At 48.4% G+C, this 21,738-nt stretch overlaps 1 protein-coding gene across 1 annotated transcript in view; it reads right to left on the reverse strand.

Moving 5' to 3' along the window:
* Nucleotides 1–11,242: 11,242 nt before the first annotated feature.
* LRP2BP (LRP2 binding protein) overlaps nt 11,243–21,738 on the reverse strand; it is a 48,885-nt gene continuing 38,389 nt past the window's right edge. The window contains exons 8-9 of the mRNA XM_082258982.1: nt 19,855–20,020; nt 11,243–11,460 (exon numbers count right to left, since the gene is read on the reverse strand). Coding sequence (XP_082115108.1) covers nt 11,395–11,460; nt 19,855–20,020 — 232 coding nt within the window. The 3' untranslated portion in view covers nt 11,243–11,394. The remainder of the gene's footprint in view (nt 11,461–19,854; nt 20,021–21,738) is intronic.

A 21,738-nucleotide genomic window follows, 5' to 3' on the forward strand; every position in this document is an offset into this window, starting at 1 on the left:
AAGACGATCCATCCAATGATCCAGGCACAGTCTGATCGCTCAGAGTCCCAAGACATTGATCGGTAGTCTGGACTCTTCCAGTGTCCAGATCCCCTGAGCAGAATAATTGCCGAGGCCGGCTCCCCAGCCGGACAGGCTGGCATCTGTGGTGACCACTGTCCAATACAAGGGATGGAAGGATTTTCCCAGCCGAGGCGCCGGAGAAAAAAGCCACCATATCAAGGATGCCCTCATTCCCCGACCCAACCAGATCTGATATTCCAGAGACTGGGGAGTCTTGTCCCATTTGGCTAGAATTTCCCAATGCAGGAACCTCGTATGGAACTGTGCAAACAGAAATGCCTTGAGGGTAGACATTATCGCACAGTACACGCACGCAATTCCGGAGGGACGACCAACTGTTGGGACAGCAGGAGACGAATTGCAGCCTGTAATTTCTGGAGTTTGTCCACAGGAAGGAGCACTCTGGTTAAGGATGAGTCCAGAGTCAGGCCCAGATAGTCTAGCTTCATGGACCGAACCAGAGCAGACTTCTGAAAGTTCAGAATCCAGCTGAACTTACCCAGAGTCCGTATTGTGATCTCCAGTTTGTCCACCAGAGCAGAGGGAGACTCTGCTCACAGAAGGAGATCGTCCAAGTAGTCCAATACCATGATCCCCTGTTGGCATAGCAAGGCTAGCACCGGGGCTAACACTTTTGTGAAGACCCGAGGAGCAGAGGCGAGACCAAAGAGTAATGCCACAAACTGATAATGCTCCTCTCCCACAGCAAAGCAGAGAAAACACTGGTGACTGGCACATATTGGAATGTGAATGTAGGCATCCTTGATGTCGACAGAGGCGATGAAATCCCCTGATGCAGGGATGCCACCATTGTTTGAATAGACTCCATTCTGAACTTCTGTACCCGCAGAAATCAGTTTGGTGTCTTGAGGTCCAGGATTGGACATACTTTGCTTTCTTTCCTGGGGACTGTGAACATGTTTGAGTAAAAACACTGAAAACGTTTTGAAGTTGGAACTGGGACAATCACCCCTTGAAGAAACAGGTTTTGTACTGCCCCAAACAGGCTCTGTATGCGGCCTGGGAACAGGCGCAAGTTGGAAGGAAAAAATCTTGCCATGGGACAAGAGCAAAACTCGATCTTGTAGCCTGAACAAATGACTTTGTGGACCCACTTTTCTTGCACTACGGAAGGTACAGGCCTGGAAACCAGTGAAGACATCCCCCACCCCCGATATGGGTGAGGGCGCACATTCATGCTGAAGGAGCCTCGTCCACGGGTCTGGAGAAGCCCAATCTTGGCTTGCCAGACCAGGTTCGTTTTGATCCTCCCAAAGAGGCCCTCAAAGGCTCTGAGCCCTTGTCAGTCGACCCTGAGGGATGAAAAAACCTTTTATCAGCTGAGAAGGAAGGCCCACGTCTACCACGAGGTTCCTTGCCCTTAGCAGCCTGCGGAAGAAAAGTACTCTTCCCCCCTGTGAGACCTTTAATGATGTCATTCAGGGTAGCTCCAAAGAGGCAATCTCCTTGGAAAGAAAGATCAGACAAGGCCTTTTTCGAAGTCTGATCCGCAGACCAGTACTTGAGCCAAAAGACACGCCGTAGCACTACTGCCAAAACAGATAGGCGAGCCATCAGGGGAGCCATATCCAAAGAGGCATCACAGATGAACTGCTGGTCTGCCAGCTCGGTAAAGGCGGGGGGCGGAGCTGTTCCCCCCCCCCCTCCAGGTCACAGCATAAGAGCTTAGCCCACTCGGTCAGAGTTTACGACACTATGGCAATGGTAAATACAATTGCCCTAGCCTTAAGGTCAACTAGATCCTTAAAAGCCGGGGACTCTTCCACTGGAATCATGGTTGCCTTGTTTAATCTGGAAACTGGAGGGTCCACCACCGGTGGCACAGTCCACTTCTTAAGGGACTCCTCATAGGGGTAATGTCTAGTAAAGCGCTTAGGGACCCCATGGGGTCGCTTTGGTTGCCCCCACTCTTTAGCGACAATTCTGTCAAAATAGGCAGGGAAAGGAAACACCTTTGTCGCTCTGGATGGCTTGTGAGTGCCAAAAGGGTACCCGCGCCTCCGTCGCAGCTTCAGCTGCGTGCTCCATCTTCAGGGTCTCACACACAAGTGCATCCATCAGCGTCTTTTCGTGCGCGTTCGCAGGCGAGGAGGAATCATCCTCCCTATCGGAGGATTCCAGACGTGTGTTTGCAGGCCCAGCAGGGTAACCCACGTCCACATCAGCTGAATCAGATTCAGGCTCCCACAAGCCACCTTCACCCAGGACACAAGGGACTCCAGGACCACCATCAGTGCATGGATAGATGGTTGAGACCCGGAGGGCCCGCAGCCTCGGAGAGGGGAACAGGTGGGGAAATGTGTTCCAAAGACTCCATGAGTCACCAGTGGGACCCCACAAAAAAGTGTAAAACACTGCTAAGGGACAACCTCCCACCGCGCTGGCAGCACCACCCAAGTCGCCAGGCACAAAGAACCAAGCAATCCTCAGCAGAGAGGGAGAGGACTCCACCAGACTCGCCAACCGCAGAGACGAGCACCTGCAGTGACCAGGATAATCTGCATTACACGTGCGGCGATCAGGAAGTAAAATGATTCAGGAGTCCACCCCAAGGGATGAGCAGAAGCTGCCACCGCTGAAAACGCCACCCACAGGGCTCCACTGCCATGGATTCCGCTATTTTCAATGGCAAACCACAGTAAAATGGCCGCCGGACTACATGAACATGGCTGCTGTGTATAGAACACACAGGCTACAACAAAATGGCAGCACCACAAGGCTTACAGGGACCCAGGATTGGGAGACCAGGCCTCAAGGAGAGATCCAGGCAAGACAGGGTGCCCTGGCAGGAGCCCCCACACAGTCGACTGTCCAGTCGCCAGCAGGGCATTCCCCTGGCCCCTATCGCCAGTTAGCCCAGGAAAGTGGCCAGGCCAACCAAACAGCCCCAGCGTATGTGAAAGGGGGAGGCAGGATGAAGGAGGGGAACCCAGGGTCTGACTGTCCCAAGGAGGGGCCCACGTCCACCCCAAAATCCTCCGGAGGAGAGGGGGGGACAGCTACTCACCATACCAGGAACCAAGTGTGCACCGCTCCAGACAGAACCCATCTCAATCGAAATGGGAAGCTTTTGGCCAGGAGGAACGCTGTGTCGGCCGAGACCCGGTCGTATGTGACCTCACAAGGCGTTTAACTCGCAGACCAGCCCCCGTCCAGTGGGGCTATGTCTCGGTTGACTAAGGGCGGAGCTGAGGTCTGCATGTCCTAACTGGCCAGACTGGGGTGACCACTGGATCAGGTCTGCGTGTCCTAACTGGCCGGACTGGGATGACCACTGGATCTAAATTTTCCAGCCCGTCGCCCAATTCTGCAGTTGATTGCAGATCTCACAAGAAAAATCCTAGAGGAAGAAAAACTTTCCAGGACCAAAGATCCCAGCAATAGGCTTTTATTCCTGACTAAGCAGAAAAAAAACTGAATGGCTATAGCAGAGAGAGGGATATACCCCCTTGGACTGCCCATGGGTGTAGTCAGAATTTTATTTCTGCCTAGTGTCCTATTTCTGTAGGGGGCAGTATTACCAATGGTTATGAATACTGGGAGCTGTGTCCGTCTATGAACGAAAGAGAAATCCCATTTTCTCTTTCGTTCATTGACGTACACCGCTCCATAAATCATAACTAGTGGGTTATATTGCCTCCTCTGGGATTAGGACTAGGCAGAACAAAAACCACCTGGCTACACCCATGGGCTGTCCTCAGCTGGTATATAATCCCCTCTCTGCTCTAGGTAACCAGTTTAGTAGCAAGCAGTATTAGAAGTTTTAAAACTCCACAGAGGGGTTGGTGCTATGTCCGTCGATGAACTCAGAGAAATGGATTTTACGGTAAGTACAAAAATCCCATTTTCTCTTACATCCTCCGACAGTCGCCACCACCTCTAAGTCATCACTGTTGGGTATTGAGTTCCTCTCCGCAGGAGTAGCTAGGCATAAAGACTTAGTCAAAAGAACAAAGGCATTTGCATATACATACCCATGGGGGCTGTCCCATCTGGTCAATACCCCCCTGCAGTGACCACTCCCAACTCAGTTTTAATCTGCCTAGCGTCAGGAGTAGTTAGGCTTCCCTGTGCTGGGGCTACAGTCTCAGCCTATCTAATCTTTTTTATTTGATTTTCTTTTGAAAATGTCAGTTTTCTCTTACTTTACTAGCTGTTAATTTTGTCAGCTTTAGTTTTAGTCGACTCTTCGGAAGAAGATGGATCATGCGGTGCTGGGATTCGGACTGACCGCCCTGGTTCTCTAGGGCAGAGGGTCAGATGGACCCCCAGCCCGCCATCGAGCGTTCGGCTATGGTTCGCCCTGGCACTATGAACGACCCATCCCTGTTCGCAGCAGGGATGCAGCCATGAGGTGGCTACCTCACAGGACACATCTGCGATGCTGCCGTGTCATGTCCCTGGCAAACGGCACTCCCTGTCATATGAGGACAGCGGCTTTCCGTTCATAGAGGCACCCCACGCCATCTGGTACAGGTATGTAATTCTGTGTGGGGCCTCTATCTGGGGTGGCAGTCCTGTATTGCTGTGTGTCCCCCATGTCTGTACCTGTGTGACTCCCCGATGTGGTCCCTGCGGGGATCGCTTGTGTATGTGCTGCGGTGCTGTATGTTGTTGGGGGTCCCCTTCCCTGTGTCACTTCGGTGCTTGTTGGGGGTGCAGACTGTGTGTGTGGCGGCCGCAGTGGGGTAAATCCGCGCGGTCCGCCATTTTAAGTATGGGCAGGCATGTTTGGCTTCTCGATGGGCAATCTACATGCTGTTTTTGGCGCCATTTGCCGCCATTTTGCAGTAGCCGAACGATCGTTCCCGACCGCATGTCCGTCCGGTGGCCATTTTGGCGGAGCCTCCCATGCAATCCTATGGGGCAGCCATTTTCCCTGGGTCATGCAGCCTATAAGGTCAGCCTACTCTAGCAGCACTTCCTTTTCCTCTGAAGCAGGACACTCGGTGGCAACACTCTGCGGGGCTCTGCAGGTTATTGCTCTCAATATCTTTCTGTATTGTCATTTCTGGCTCAGTTTTTTCTCTCCTGTTTGGGGGTCTTTGTCACTGTAGCTGAAGCAGTGGGCTGCGCACTCCGCAGCGCTCTTAAAGGGACAGTACTAACTCTATTGCACTGTTTTTTGTCACCTTGAGCAATGGATTCTCAGGACAGCAAATTCCCCCCAGCTCTGGTGGGGGTCCTCAGTTCTCCTGTGGCCCCTCTGAGACCTGATTTGGCCGCTGTAGTGGCGACCTTGGTGTCAAACATGAAAATGCTGATGGCTGAACGTGCTGCTAAAACGAGGCCCAGATTGTCTCTCTCCTCTGATTCAGATGGTGATATGGCTGCTGCTGCTGCGAGCATGCCCTTTTCAGGGTCTAGCTCATCCTTGGACCTGCTGGGGTCTGAGGGGGAGGCAGAGGTGGAAGGGGTTGATACCTCTTCCCCGGGGTCGCCTGAAGAGCGGGCGACCATGGATGAATTAATTGTTTCTGTTAAGGAAACACTACATTTGGAGGATGAGCCCAGTCCTCCGGGCATTGTGTCCTCATTTGGGATGCACAGGACCCGCAAGTCGGCGCAGGTTTTTCCCTGCCCAGCTGAGTTTCATTACACTGTTAATGAAATGTGGCGCACGTTAAAACGTCCATTCCTGGTGCCTAGTCGGTTCAAATTGAGAAAGGAGGGCAAAGTGCGTCCTATTCTGGACCTGAAAGCGCTGAACCGCTTCGTGCGTGTTCGAAAGTTCCGTATGGAGTCTCTCCGTTCGGTGGTGGCCTCCTTGAGTCCAGGAGAATTCCTGGCCTCGATAGATCTGAAAGATGCATACCTGCACATCCCCATTTTTGAGGGTCATCAGCGGTACCTTCGTTTTGCTATCGCAGAGGACCACTACCAGTTTGTGGCGTTACCTTTCGGTCTCGCTTCGGCACCAAGGGTTTTTACCAAAGTGTTGGCGCCGGTTCTGGGCCTGCTGAGGGCTCAGGGCATTGCAGTCTTGGGTTACCTGGACGATCTACTTCTGAGATCGCGTGCCAGCCAGGACCTAGTGCGCGATCTGTCCACCACGGTGCAGACGCTGCAGGAGTTCGGATGGACCATCAACGTTCAGAAATCGACGTTGTCTCCATCGGTTCGTCTTCCCTATCTGGGAATGATTCTGGACTCTGCTCAGGCAAAGGTGTTCTTGCCGGAGGACAAGCTCCGGACTTTGCGGGACGAGATCAGGTCCCTCAGGGACAGCCCGTCCTCGTCACTCAGGGCCTGTATGCGGGGCCTGGGGTTGATGGTTTCGGCCCTCGAGGCGATACCCTTTGCTCAGTTTCACACACGGGCTCTCCAAGCGGAGATCCTGGACAGGTGGGACAGACTGCCTCAGTCCCTGGATCTGTGTGTCTCCTTGAGTCATCAGACCAGATTGGCTCTTCTGTGGTGGCTCCAGTCCCCGTCGGTGGCGGAAGGCAAGTCCTTCCGTCCGTTGGTGTGGACGGGTATTACCACGGATGCCAGCCTGTCGGGCGGGGGTGGAGTCCTGGGCAACCTGTCTGCCCAGGGCACTTGGTCGGAGGAGTCGTCCTCCCTCCCGATAAATGTGCTGGAATTGCGAGCGATAAAACTCTGTCTCTTCCAGTGGTCGGACCGACTTTGGGGCCGTCCTGTTCGAGTACAGACGGACAATGCTACCGCGGTGGCTTACGTCAACCACCAAGGAGGCACCAGTAATGCTCGGGCGGCCCGGGAGGTGACCGACATTCTTTCTTGGGCCGAGACTCATGTCCCGGCGATCTCGGCAGCTCACATTCCGGGTGTGGAGAATTGGCAGGCCGATTATCTGAGCCGCCAGACCCTGGACCAGGGGGAATGGTCCCTACACCCGGAGGTCTTCCAAATGCTGTGTGCGAGGTGGGGATCCCCGGACGTGGATTTGTTCGCATCCCGGCTAAATCGAAAAGTGGAAAGGTTCGTGGCAAGAACGCCTCGGATGCGTTGGTAGCCCCTTGGCATCAGTATCGTCTGATGTGTGCCTTTCCCCCGATTCAGTTGCTATCCAGGTTCCTCCGCAAGTTAGTTTCGGAACCGCACCTGGTGATTCTGGTGACTCCGGACTGGCCACGCCGGTCCTGGTACGCAGACGTTGTTCACCTGGCAGTGGCGCCTCCGTGGCGTCTGCCTCTGCGGGAAGATCTCCTGTCTCAGGGTCCGATCTTCCATCCTGCTTTACAGACGCTGGCTTTAACGGCTAGAAAGACCTCCTCTGGTAACATCTATTAGCACCTTCATTCAAGGTGTGCGACATTTGGCTCCTCCCAGGAAGGAGCCCTTACCTCCATGGGACTTGAACTTGGTTCTGTCCATGTTACAGCGTGCTCCCTTTGAAAACATTCGGGAAATATCATTGTCTCTGCTGTCTAAGAAGGTTGCCTTTTTGGTGGCGATCACTTCGGCTCGCAGGGTGTCAGAACTGGCAGCGTTATGTTGCCATTCTCCGTACTTGGTGATTCACCGGGATAAGGTAGTTTTGCATCCGCATCCCTCCTTTCTCCCTAAGGTGGTCTCGGAGTTCCACATTAATGAGGACATTGTCCTGCCTTCGCTTTGTACGAAGCCTAAGCATCCTAAGGAGGTTGCTCTGCACTCCTTGGATGTTGTCAGGGCGATCAGGGTTTACCTGTCGTCTACGGAATCTTTTTGGAAGACGGATTCCCTCTTTGTCCTTCCTGAGGGACCTCGGAGGGGCATGGCTGCATCCGCAGCGACTATTGCCAAATGGATCAGACAGACCATTGAACAGGCTTATGCTTTGAAGGAACGGGTTCCACCCTTCCCTGTTAAGGTGCACTCTACCAGATCTGTGAGTGCGTCCTGGGCCTATTGGCATCGGGCCTCGGTGGCCCAGGTGTGCAAGGCTGCGACTTGGTCGTCGGTGCACACCTTTTCCAAATTCTACAAGGTAGATGTTCTGGTATGCCTCCTTTGGCCGCAAGGTTCTTAGTGCGGCAGTGCCATGAAGGACCCTGGTTTTCTGGGTCCCTGGCTGTTGGTATTTGCTTTCCTGGGCTGTTGCTCCTGTTGAGCATTGTTTTTTCTGTTGCCCAGAGGTTCTCTTACTGTGCATGTAAGGTTCCTTTCTCTGATGTGGGTACTGCGTTGCCTTTTCTACGGTTGCGTCTCCCACCCCTCATGTCTATACTGCTTTGGGACATCCTAACAGTGATGACTTAGAGGTGGCGGCGACTGTCGGAGGACGTAAGAGAAAACTGAATTTTTGTAAAAATCTTATCTGTAAAATTCCTTTCTCTGAGTCCTCCGACAGTCGCCGCCCCCGCCTCTCTTTTGGGGTTCTTATTACCTACTGCTATGCTACCAAACTGAGTTGGGAGTGGTCACTGCAGGGGGGTATTGATCAGATGGGACAGCCCCCATGGGTGTGTATATGCAAATGCCTTTGTTCTTTTGACTAAGTCTTTATGCCTAGCTACTCCTGCGGAGCGGAAGTCAATACCATACAGTAATGACTTAGAGGTGGCGGCGACTGTCGGAGGACTCAGAGAGGAATTTTACAGGAAAGATTTTACAAAAATTCCGTTTCTCTTTCATTCATAGATGGACACAGCACTCCATAAATCATAACTAGTGGAACGCCCAAAAGCAGTGCCAAAAGGAAAATGAGGGGTGGGGAAAATAACTAAAGGCTAAACATAAGAGCCCTTAACCAGGACACAGGAGCCCTGTCTGAAAAATAAAGGTTTAAAGAAAAAACACCCCTCAAGAGGGAATAGCCCTTCTTAAACAGCAGCCTGCAAAACTTTGACTTCTGCGGATGCTTCATTTGGCTGCAAAGTATCTCTTATAGAAATTTGTGAAGGTATGCACAGAAGACCAAGTGGTGGCCTTGCAAACTTGCGATAATAAAGCCTGATGACAGAAGGTCCAAGAAGTACTCAGCACCAGGACCATGGATCCCAGCAAGGAGCTAGAACCTTACTCCTGACTACGCAGAAAAAAAAAAACTGAGATCCTAGAGATGTAAGTGGGAGTATACCCCCCTGGGACTGCTCTATAGACGTAGTCAAGCTTTGTTAACTTTTCCACCTAGTGTCCTACTCCTAAGGAGAGCAGTATAACCCATCAGTCAATGAAGATATAAAGCTGTGTTCGTCAATAAACTAGAGTAATCCCATTTTTCCAGCAACCAATCATTGTGAGTGATCTTTGGAAATAACTGTTTGTTTTGCCCAATAGAACATATATTAAAGGTTTGAATCAGATTGGTGTATGGGAGAAATGCAGAGGGTACTTCTGAGAAGACTGTTCTTTCAAACTTCCATTTTCAAAGGTTACTACAAAATAAAAAAAAAAATGTAAGGGATGCAATGTAAACTTTCTTCTTCTTCTTCTTTCCACTTTTAAACAAATATGACCCACCGTTCCCCTTTCCGGCAAGTTCCAAAACACAATCCCTGGGATTCAAAGACTGGCGCAGACAGATTTTGTAAACGTGCATTACATGCGTTCTAAAAGTGGCGCAACGTTTGCCATATTCATGTTCTTGTCAAGAACTTGTACTTGAATTCGGCACACACTGCACCACTTTTAAAACGCATGCGAGACACTTTTGCAAAAACTGTCACTGTACACCCAAAAAAAGTTTGCTCCACTTCCATAAGATACAAACTGGTGGAATTTTTTTTTGCATTTGCCACAGGTGTTCCGCCACAATATAGAAGTGGGGCAAATTAGAAATACCTAAATCTGGCACCCAAGTCACAATCAGAACCAAAACTGTCAGATGTTTTCTAAATTAGGTGCAGCACATTGTCAAGTACAATTACAGTCAGACAACTGGTGCAGCAGCTTTATTGAATTCCCCCCAACATGCAACGCCTCTCCTTACCAAACAGCTTGGTCAAACTTCCAATACCATTTTTCCAATTCCATCATGAAACTTGCAAATTTGGGTCTGCCCCCTAGCATTGTGACCGTATGAAATATAACTTTTTAAAAGTGGGTAAACACTGACATAATCTTTTGATGATATTTTTAAGTTGATTTTTCTTCAGCCTGCTCTATTTAACTGTAAAGTATTGAAAACACTAGCTATCCTGTCTTCGGGAAGAAAAGAAAGCACACATTTGTTTCCATGACATCACTCCGTCGCTTGTGGAAGACATTCTGTGGTGCTTTGCTCAGTGTGGGAGTGATGCCGTAGAAACAGGCGAGTGGATTTTTTGCCCCCCTCCTAGTAAATCTGTTGCTGTCAGCGAGAGAATCACTGGTGTGTCATAGGCCTATGGCTGTTTAGTGTGCAGGTGTAGGAAAAAAGACTGTACTTACTGTGCCGTACTGTGGAAAGAGGCAGTTCTTTGCTGTCTTTGAAGAGGTATGTGTGCAGCTAGGTTATAGAGTTATTGATTATATGTTCTTGGAATAGCTGAGTAGTGGTTGAGTTCACCTACTTTTTAGGCCCCTTTTAGACGGAGTGGAATCTGTGCAAGTGGATCTGCTTAGCGGAGAATCTCTCCGCTGATCCCCGCTGAGCAGACGGATGACAGGTCCGTGTCTGCTCCACTATGCCGTGTGGACACTGCTCTCTGTGGGGCGGTCAGGTGTAAATGGACTACCTGTCTGTTTCCATCCGATTGTCATCCAATCTGATCTGCCATATGGATGGGGAACGGATACCCATCTGTCTGTTTTTTTTTTAGCAGATTGGATGCCAGTGGGTGACAGTGAACGCATGTCCGCTGACATCCTCTGCCTCATAGAGAACAATGGGTGGTCTGATCGGGTCCACCTGAAAAACAGAAAGGTGGACCTGACCGGTTCGCTGGTGTTAAAGGGGGGGCCTCAAATGTTAAGCTAACAGCTGCTATTACTTGTACATGTTACTTATGCCCAATAGCAGCAGACACTATGGGAAAGTCTATCTCTATACAGGATTCCTTTACAAATGTATTCTTATTAGAGGCATGTTCAAAAGAATAAGAGCCCTTTTTATCTATTGACACAATTCCTGAATAGAGCTAGAAAATAAGGCACTCTCTCCGGGAAGTCTCCAAGAAAAACGAAACATGAAAGTATTATTAAACCTCAGGTATCCACTGAATACTGAAATATCTGTGTGGGTGGACTCTTCCTATGTGCAGTTAAAAAAGAATGCAACAGAAAAAAAAAATCTTCAGAATAATCCTATTTTGAAGTTTAATCTTTACTGTAAGACTAATGTACATTGTAGACAATGTGGGAAGAATTGTTACTGAGAATTGATTGGAAATAGTGAAAAACCACACACACATCAATGTGATGCGAGACCGGGAAGCAGCTTCAGATCTTTCCAGCAATGACTTCATACTGCAGATCAGCAGTCACATCTGTATCCAGTAGGTATGCCTGGAAACCGAATAACATATAGCAAAGTGAGATTCTCGATAATGCTGTTGTATCTTCATACAGTGCATCCGGAAAGTATTCATAGCACTTCACTTTTTCCACATTTTGTTATGTTACAGCCTTAATCCGAAATGAATTAAATTCATTGTTTTCCTCAAAATTCTATAAACAATACCCCATAATGATAACGTGAAAGAAGTTTATTTGAAATCTTTGCAAAAGTATTAAAAATATAAAATGAAAAAATCCCATGTACATTAGTATTCACAGCCTTTGCCATGACACTCAAAATTGAGTTCAGGGGCATCCAGTTTCCACTGATCATCCTTTAGATGTTTCTACAACTTGAATGGAGTCCACTTGTGGTAAATTTAGTTGATTGGGCTTGATTTGGAAAGGCATACACCTGCCTATATAAAGTCCCACAGTTAATAGTGCATGTCAGAGCTCAAACCAAGCCATGAATTCCAAGGAATTGTCTCAGAGACAGGATTGTATTGTGGCACAGATCTGGGGAAGGGTACAGAAAAATATATACAGCATTGAACTTCCTTAATGAGCACAGTGGCCTCCATCATCCTTAAATGGAGGAAGTTTGGAACCACCAGGACTCTTCCTAGAGTGGGCCACCCAGCCAAATTGAGCAATCAGGTAAAAAGGTCATTAGTCAGGTAGGTGACCAAGAATTCGATGCTTACCCTGACAGAACTCCAGTGTTTCTCTGTAGAGAGAGGACTCCATCAATCAGGCCTCTATGGTAAAATGACCAGACAGAAGCCACTCCTCAGTAAAAGGCACAGGATAGCCTGCCTGGGGTTTGTCAAAAGGCACCTGAAGGACTCTCGGACCATAAGAAACAAAATTCTCTGGCCTGATAAAAAAAATTGGATTTTTGTAAGATCTTACCGTAAAATCCTTTTCTCTTAGCTCATTGACATTGACAGTCCTCTTTGATTCTCATCAATAGGGTTATGCTGCCTCCGCAGGAGTAGGACTAGGCAGAAAGAAAAACGTTCTGGCTCCACCCTAGGGGCAGTCCCAGAGGGTATATCCTCCCTCTCTCTGCTACAGGATGTCAGTTATGTCACAAAGCAGTGTCAGAGAATTTAACCCAACCCAACTCAATGATAGAGGGGCGGGTACTAAGCTAAGCCGAGCTAAGAGAAAAGGATTTTACGGTAAGATCTTACAAAAATCCAATTTTCTCAGTCGCTCATTGACAGACGTAGTCCTCTTTGATTCTCATCAATAGGGACGTCCCAAAGCAGTGTCACAAATGAGGGGTGGGATTGACAGAAATCAAAATCCAATCTAGAAGGCCCAACCGGTGCCAACTAGAAGTTTAAAGGCTCATCATAAAAAAAGAATGAGACTCAAATAAAATTCCAACGGAAAAAAACCCTCGAGGTAGACCACTGGTCTCCTCAAATTGCGGCCTGCAAAACCTTGCGGCCAAACGAGGCATCAGACGATGCCATTACATCAACTTTATAATGTTTTGTAAAGGTATGCACCGACGACCAGGTAGCCGCCTTGCACACCTGGACCACTGACGCCTGATGGCGAAAAGCCCATGACGCACTACGCGCCCGAGTGGAATGCGCCTTAACAGGGAACGGGGGCTCCCGACCCTTAATAGAATAAGCCTGTACCACCGTCTGTCTGATCCATTTGGAAATAGTCGCGGCAGATGCAGGCAACCCCTTTTTGGGCCCATCCGGGACCACAAAAAGTGAATCCGTCTTGCGAAACGAGTCTGTCGTTTTCAAGTATACCCTGATCGCCCGAACCACATCCAAGGAGTGTAAAGCAAACTCCCGATGATGGCTGGGCTTAGGACACAGAGAAGGTAATACAATTTCCTCATTCAGATGAAATTCTGAAATCACTTTAGGTAGGAAAGATGGATTCGGGCGTAGAACCACCTTATCTCTATGAACGACCAGATATGGGGAACGACAAGATAATAGCCACCAAGAAGGCCACCTTCTGGGACAACGTAGGTAAAGGAATCTCCCTAATATCTTCAAAGGGAGGCTTCTGAAGAACCGACAATACTAGATTAAGATCCCAGGGTGGTAACGGCGCGCGCACTGGCGGAGCCAGATGTCGCACCCCCTGGATGAAATTCCGCATCAAGGAATGAGTAGCCAAAGGTTTCTGAAAGAAGATAACTAATGCTGAAACCTGACCCTTGATAGTGCTCAAGGCCAGTTTCTGCTCAACCCCTTGTTGCAGAAAAGCTAATATTCGACTAACCGAATAGGAACGTGGGTGGAACCCCAGGGGTTCACACCATGCAATGTAGGACTTCCATGTGCGATGATAAATCTTTCTGGAAGTCGCTTTCCTTGCTTTAACTAGAGTAGGAATAACTGAAGCTGACAATCCCTTGTCCTTCAGCACCTGGGTCTCAATAGCCAGGCCGTTAAAGCCAGCGATCGTAAAGCAGGATGGAAGATCGGTCCCTGAGACAGTAGGTCTTCCCTGAGAGGAAGTCGCCACGGGACGTCCGCCACCAGTCTGACCAAGTCGGCGTACCAGGCTCGACGAGGCCAGTCCGGAGCTACCAGGATTACTGGAATTCCTTCCCCCTCTATTCTGCGAAGAAGTCTTGGCAGTAACCCGAGAGGAGGGAAGGCATACATTAGCTGGTATTGTCCCCACGGGGCGACCAGTGCATCTGCGGTCTCTGCTAGAGGATCGCGGGAGCGAGCCACAAATCTCCGCACTTTCCTGTTGAATCGAGATGCCAACAGATCCACATCCGGGGTGCCCCAACGTAGGCACAACTGGTGGAAAACTTCTGGATGGAGGGACCATTCCCCCTGATCCAGAGTCTGACGGCTGAGATAATCTGCCTGCCAATTCTCCACCCCCGGAATGAACACCGCAGAGATAGCTGGAACAAACCGTTCCGCCCAGCGAAGAATGCAAGCCACTTCCCTGGCCGCCCGGACACTCTTGGTGCCCCCTTGGTGATTGACATAAGCCACGGCCGTGGCGTTGTCCGACTGGATCCGAACCGAGTTGCCCTGGAGTTGCTCGGTCCAGTGAATCAAACAAAATCTGATCGCTCTCAGTTCCAATACATTTATCGGTAACCTGGATTCTTCCGGGGACCAAAGTCCCTGGACGGATAATCGACCGAGAATTCCTCCCCATCTGGATAGACTGGCATCCGTGGTCACAATCGTCCAATATATTGGCAGAAATGACTTCCCCTGGCTGAGCATCGGAGATCGAAGCCACCAGACCAGAAACTGCCTGGTCTGTTCGCTCAATCGAATCCGATTGTCCAGGGATTCCGGATCCCGATTCCATTTGAGAAGAATCTCTTCCTGAAGGATTCGGGTATGGAACTGGGCAAATGGTACTGCTTCGAAGGAAGCCACCATCAACCCCAGAACCCTCATGCAAGTCCGAAGAGAAGGCCAGCTGTTGGATAGTAACAACTGAATTGCTGATTAAATCTTCCGGAGTTTCCCTGCCGGAAGAAATACTCTTGCCCTGGATGTGTCTAGAATTAGACCCAGATATTCGAGCCTCCTGGTGGGGACCAGAAATGACTTTTGCCGGTTCACCAGCCACCCGAATTCCTGTAAAGAGATCATAGTAATCTCTAGGTTTTGTAACAGGGTCTGTGGAGACTCTGCATGAAGCAGAAGATCGTCTAGGTAACCTAAAATCGATATGCCTCGTTGACGCAACAGTGCCAACATTGGGGCCAACATCTTCGTGAAGACCCGAGGAGCCGTGGCGAGACCAAAAGGTAACGCCGCAAACTGATAATGGTTTTCTTCTACGGAGAAACGTAGAAACCGCTGATGTCCTGCGTAAATGGGAATGTGAAGATAGGCATCTTTGATGTCTATGGACGCTAGGAAATCCCCCTAATGCAGGGAGGCCGCTACTGTGCGGATGGACTCCATCCTGAATTTTCTTATGTTGACAAAGGAATTGAGTGCCCTTAAGTCCAGAATTGGACGCACCTTGCCCTCTTTCCTGGGTATTGTAAATAGGTTTGAATAAAACCCTTGAAAACGTTCTGCCCAAGGAACGTGGACCACCACTCCTTGTTGTAGTAAATCCGTGACTGCTCCTAGCAGATCTTCTAAACGACCCGGGGATAGTCGGATATTGGAAGGGAAGAATCGCGCCGGTGGAAGAGATCGAAACTCGATCTTGTACCCTGACCTTATGACTTCGCAAACCCATTTGTCCGGGATTCTGGAAAGCCATGGATCCGAGAACCGGCGAAGACGTCCCCCCACCCCATTTATGGGTGGGGGCGCACCTTCAGGCTTTAGTAGTCTTATCTTCAGGTCTGGAAGAATCGGACTTTTGCTTGCCCGACCAGCGTCCCCTGAAACCTCCCGAAGGAGCTTTGGAGGACTTTGTTTTCTCACCCGTGGGACGAAAAAATTTCTTATGAGCGGAGAAAGAAGGCCCCCGTCTTTGACGAGGTCCTTTACCCTTAGCACTTTGTGGTAAAAAAGTGCTCTTTCCTCCAGTGAGATCCTTGATAATCTCATCTAAGTTGGCTCCGAATAAACGCTCTCCTAAAAAAGGGAGATTAGCCAATGCTTTTTTGGAACCTTGGTCAGCTGACCAACATTTTAGCCACAGTGTACGCCTGAGAACCACTGCTGAAACTGATGCTCGCGCCAACAATGTAGTGGCGTCTAACGCCGCGTCACAAACTGTAACCCTTGTATCATCTGTTCCAACAAATCTGATAGCGCCTGAGGGACATCTTCTAAGTCCCGGCGTAACCACTTGGTCCATTCAGTTAGTCTGCGAAACCAGCCCAATAGCAATTATTGGTCTGAAAGCTGATCCAATCAAGGAAAACATGGCGCGAGACATAGCTTCTATCTTGCGATCCACCGGATCCTTAAAAGACGGAGCGTCTTCCAATGGAATGACCGTGGCTTTATTTAATCTAGAAATTGGTGAATCCACCACCGGTGGTTCTGTCCATTTCTTAATGAGGGCTTCCTCAAACGGATAACGCCTACTAATGCGTTTGGAAATAGCAGAAGTGCGTTTTGGCTGACTCCATTCTTCCTTGATCGGATTACCAAAACATTTAGGCAATGGAAATACTTTCGCCACTTTGATGCGTTTTTTAGTACCAAAGGGAATTTCAGTCTCAGCTACTTCCGACGGTGTAACCTGTAATCTTAAGGTTTCTCGGACAGATACAATTAGTGCGTTTACCAACGCTTCCTCTCGGGCTATGGCTGATGCCGAAACATCCTCCTCACTGTCTGAAGAGACAGTACCCGAGACACAAATCCCAGATGAGGTACCTGCAACTCCAGGAATAGGCTCAGATTCTGAATCCGAAGTTTCAGATAAAATGGGGGTAGGCGGGGGTCGCTTTCTTGCGCCCTGTCCCTGACAAGCCACTTCCACCCGGGATACAAAGGTCTCCATAACTGCTGACAATGACTCAATAGTAAGCGGGGTGCTGGAGGATCCTGCAGACACCTCGAGGGGATCAGGTGGAGATACATGTGTGGCAGGGTCCATGTTAATCCAGGACACTTGCCAGAAAAAACTTTTTTTTTTTTTTTTTTAAATAAAACTTTTTTTTTTTATCTGTATCCCACTAGCACAATAGCGCCCCCCAGTGTACCTGCTTATTGACCCCCACAGAGAGAGAGAGGGACCCCAAAGGCTCACCACCCGATGCAGAGAAGTTTCCTATCAACTGCAGTCAGCGTTTGTCTTGTGCAGACTGGGAAGTACTGTGCTAGGTTTCCCGGGTAGAAGGAAGTGGCTCCGCCCCCTGTGTACGCCTTCCGGCGTTCCCAGCTGCTCCTCGAGGTTAGCTGGGCACCTCAAACATGGCCGCCCCCATGCAGGAGACAATAGACTCCAAAAAAATGGCGGCCGGCGTGACCTGCGGACGCTTGTGTACCTGGTCTACAGCAAAATGGCGGCGGACTGCCGAAGTAGCGTTCTCAGTGCAGCAGCCTGCATGCCAAGCTAATGGCGGCTTGTCGGCCTGCGGGAGTCTGACGGTCCACTACAGTCAAGGTAGGCTATACCTCCTATGTATGCTATAATACTGCAGTCAGTTACAAACCAAGCCTGCTGGTTTAGAATGTTAGCTCCCAAACCAAGTCCGCTGCCCACCGAACACATTATCACTGAGGATATGTGAACTTAACATAGGTTACAAGGGGGACTTTAGTGTCAGAAAGAATCCGACCATGTATAGAGGGGCCCGTATCCCAAAACGCCTCACAGAGAGGAAAGGGAAACATTTACTCACCATACCGAACTGACAGGCACCCTCTCTTCACAGTACCCTCTCCACCGAAGTGGGGGGCTGTCGACCAATCCGGACGCCTTGACTCTCTGGTTCCTGGCGTCCAAGCGAGACGTTTAACTCGCAAGGTCAGTCCCTCCAATGGGACTCTGTCACGGCCGACCCAGCGCGGAGCTATGGTCTGCACGCGCTCGTAGGCTGAACCGGGGTGACCACTGGATCTCAACATCCAGCCCGTCGCCCGGTCCCGCATACTTACTTGAATGTGTCGCGGCCAACCAAGCGTGATGCTCTGGTCTGCGCGCGCTCGTAGGCCGGCTGGGGTGACCACCGGATCTCAACATCCAGCCCGTCGCCCAGATCCGGCGTAATTTGCTTGAAGATCTCACAGGAAAAAAACTGGAGAAACTACCTAAAAAAATATTTTTTCTAAAAAAATCTTGCCAGGACCAAAAAGATCCCAGCAAGGAACTTAGGTCCTTACTCCTGACTAGACAGAAAAAAACTGACATCCTGTAGCAGAGAGAGGGAGGATATACCCTCTGGGACTGCCCCTAGGGTGGAGCCAGAACGTTTTTCTTTCTGCCTAGTCCTACTCCTGCGGAGGCAGCATAACCCTATTGATGAGAATCAAAGAGGACTACGTCTGTCAATGAGCGACAGAGAAACAAAGATTGAACTCTTTGGTCTGAATGGCAAGCGTCATGTCTGGAGGAAACCAGGCACCATTGGCCTCATCACCTGGCCAATGCCATCCCTAAAGTGAAGCATGGTGTTGGCAGCAGACTAGTCAGGATCGAGGGAAAGATGAATGCAGCAATGTATAGAGACATCCTTGATGAAAACCTGCTTCAGAGCGCTTTGGACCTCAGACTTGGGCAAAGGTTCATCTTCCAACAGGACAATGACCCTAAGCACACAGCCAAGATGACAAAGGAGTGGCTATGTGACAACTCTGTGAATGTCCCTGAGTGGCCCAGCCTCGAACTCGATTGAACATCTCTGGAAAGATCTAAAAATGGCTGTTCACCGATCCCCCCCATCCAACCTGATGGAGCTTGAGAGGTCCTGCAAAGAAGAATGGGAGAAAAATAGGTGTAGCATCATACGCAAAAAGACTTCAGGCTTTAACTGGTGCCAACGGTGCTTTATCAAAGTATTGAGCAAAGGCTGTGAATACTTATGTACTGTACATGTGAATTTTTTTAGTTTGTTTGAAATCTTTACAAACTTATTAATAAACTTCTTTCACATTGTCATTATGGGGATTTTGGAATATGACTGGAACATAACAAAATGTGGAAAAAGTGAAGCACTGGGAATACTTTCCGGATGCACTGTACATCCTATCAGTATGCTATAAGTATAACCAATGGCAAAACTCTGTATTTTAGTTTTGAATAGGTTAAAGAGGGATTAGCCAGTTTTTATTGCGGTCTGTGCCCCCATTCGGAAGATTCACCTGTTTTTGTTTTTTTTTTTGTCCTTGTGGCTGTTGTCACAGAGTGTGAAAGAAAATCACAAATTCTGAATTGTCACCAGGGCAGGAATAAACAGGAAATCTTCCAACTGCAGCACCAGCTTTGTTGATAATCAGGGATTCCTTCCCTTTGGAAGGATTTTCTCTTGCTTCCTGTTGTGGTTATGGGGCAAGAGGTAAAAAGAATTCTCCCCAATTGAACACAGATAGCAAAAAAAAAAACATCCTATCAAAAAACTATATACCGCTCAGGTGTGTGTAATCAAGCCCCAGGCAGGTGCTGGCCCTGGCTCGCCACCGTATATGCCCAAGAAAAGCAAAAGTGGCTGCAGACTGCTGACTTGATCCAAATAAATGTCCTTTATTTCTCCAAGATGGGACAAACAGCACAGGGACTTGACAAACTGTTGACAACTTTTCAAGTCCCTGTGCTCTTTTTTTCCATCTTGGAGAAATAAAGGACTTTTATTTGGATCAAGTTAGCAGTATGCAGCCACTTTTTTTCCCTTGTGTAAAAATACTGGGTATATGAATGGATGGTTTATTTACTGCACAGTATATTCTTTGTTATATGTTAACTAATCATAGGAGTAGTACTATTTCTACAACATATTAAATATGAAAAATGTACCTTAGAGTAACATTTTTTAGCAGCTGTGATGTCCGGGTTTAGGCCTAAACCAAGATGGAGGCATCTGGCCAGATAGAAGTTGGCTATGGCAATTCCTCTGGCGGTATATGTAGGAAGGCAGTCTGTAGCCTTTGCCAACAAGTCAATGTTGTCATAGTGTGCAATACTACAAAAAACAAAGCATAGTAACAGTGACGTCAGCAAATAACCAAATGTGCTGTATACTTCTCATTTTAGGAATCTCGTCATGCCACACTTCTGGGAGTTGCATAGGTTTGGATAGGTAACGCACTCATATTATTGTAGCCTATGTACTAAGCATTTTATAAAGCTTATGTCAGGGCAAAGTCCAAAAAGATATGCAGCACATCTTTGTAATACAAGCATTTTCCCCATGGTTTATCTTTTTAAACACCCTGCAAGTACAGAAAATTGCCCGTTGATTTGCTAGAATCGCATTTGGCTTCTAATTCCTGTTTGTGGCAGACAACACACAGGGCACTCCACCCTGCCTAGTTGGGATTTGCTAAACTAGCCAAACCTTCCCCCTAGCCAATTCTCAACAACAAATGGCTATTTGTTCTGTAATCCCAAGATAAGAATTGGGAGGGCTAATTAGACTCCTTGAGATAACATAGGACGTGTGCACAGGTCAGCTCTGAATGTCTGCCAGGATCAGGTATTTTTTTGTGCTCATTGAACACTTTCACAGGTATATTAAACAAGAGTGCAAAAAAATAGAAGTTCGTTGTTATACAGCTGAAAGAAAAAGTATGTGAACCCTTTGTAATGATATGGATTTCTGCACAAATTGGGCATAAAATGTGATCTGATCATCATCTAAGTCACAACAATAGACAATCACAGTCTGCTTAAACTAATAACACACAAAGAATGAAATGTTGCCATGTTTTTATAGAACACACCATGTAAACATTTACAGTGCAGGTGGAAAAAGTATGTGAACCCTTGGCTTTAATAACTGGTTGAACCTCCTTTGGCAGCAATAACTTCAACCAAACGTTTCCTGTAGTTGCACAACGGTCAGAAGTAATTCTTGACCATTCCTCTTTACAGAACTGTTTCAGTTCAGCAATATTCTTGGGATATCTGGTGTGAATCGCTTTCTTGAGGTCATGCCACAGCATCTCAATCGGATTGAGGTCAGGACTCTGACTGGGCCACTTCAGAAGGCGTATTTTCTTCTGTTTAATCCATTCTGTTGGTGATTTACTTCTATGCTTTGGGTCATTGTCCTGTTGCAACACCCATCTTCTGTTGAGCTTCAGATGGTAGACAGATGGCCTTAGGTTCTCCTGCAAAATATCTTGATAAACTTGGGAATTAATTTTTCCTTCGATGATAGCAATCCATCCAGGCCCTGACGCAGCAAAGCAGCCCCAAACCATGATGCCCCCACCACCATAATTCACTAATTCACAGTTGGGATGAGGTTTTGATGTTGGTGTGCTGTGCCTCTTTTTCACCACACATAGTGTTGTGTGTTTCTTTCAAACAACTCAACTTTGGTTTCATCTGTCCACAGAATATTTTGCCAATACTGCTGTGGAACATCCAGGTGCTCTTGTGCAAACTGTAAACGTGCAGCAATGTTTTGTTTGGACATCAGTGGCTTCCTCTGTGGTATCCTCCCATGAAATCCATTCTTGTTTAGTGTTTTACGTATTGTAGATTCGCTAACAGGGATGTTACCATTTGCCAGTGACTTTTGTAAGTCTTTAGCTGACACTCTAGGATTTTTCACCTCATTGAGCAGTCTGTGCTGTGCTCTTGCAGTCATCTTTACAGGACGGACACTCCTAGGGAGAGTAGCAGCAGTGCTGAACTTTCTCCATTTATAGACAATTGTCTTACCGTGGACTG

The sequence above is a fragment of the Pelophylax lessonae genome (assembly GCF_965119305.1).
Source record: "Pelophylax lessonae genome assembly, chromosome: 1".
NCBI lineage: Eukaryota > Metazoa > Chordata > Amphibia > Anura > Ranidae > Pelophylax > Pelophylax lessonae.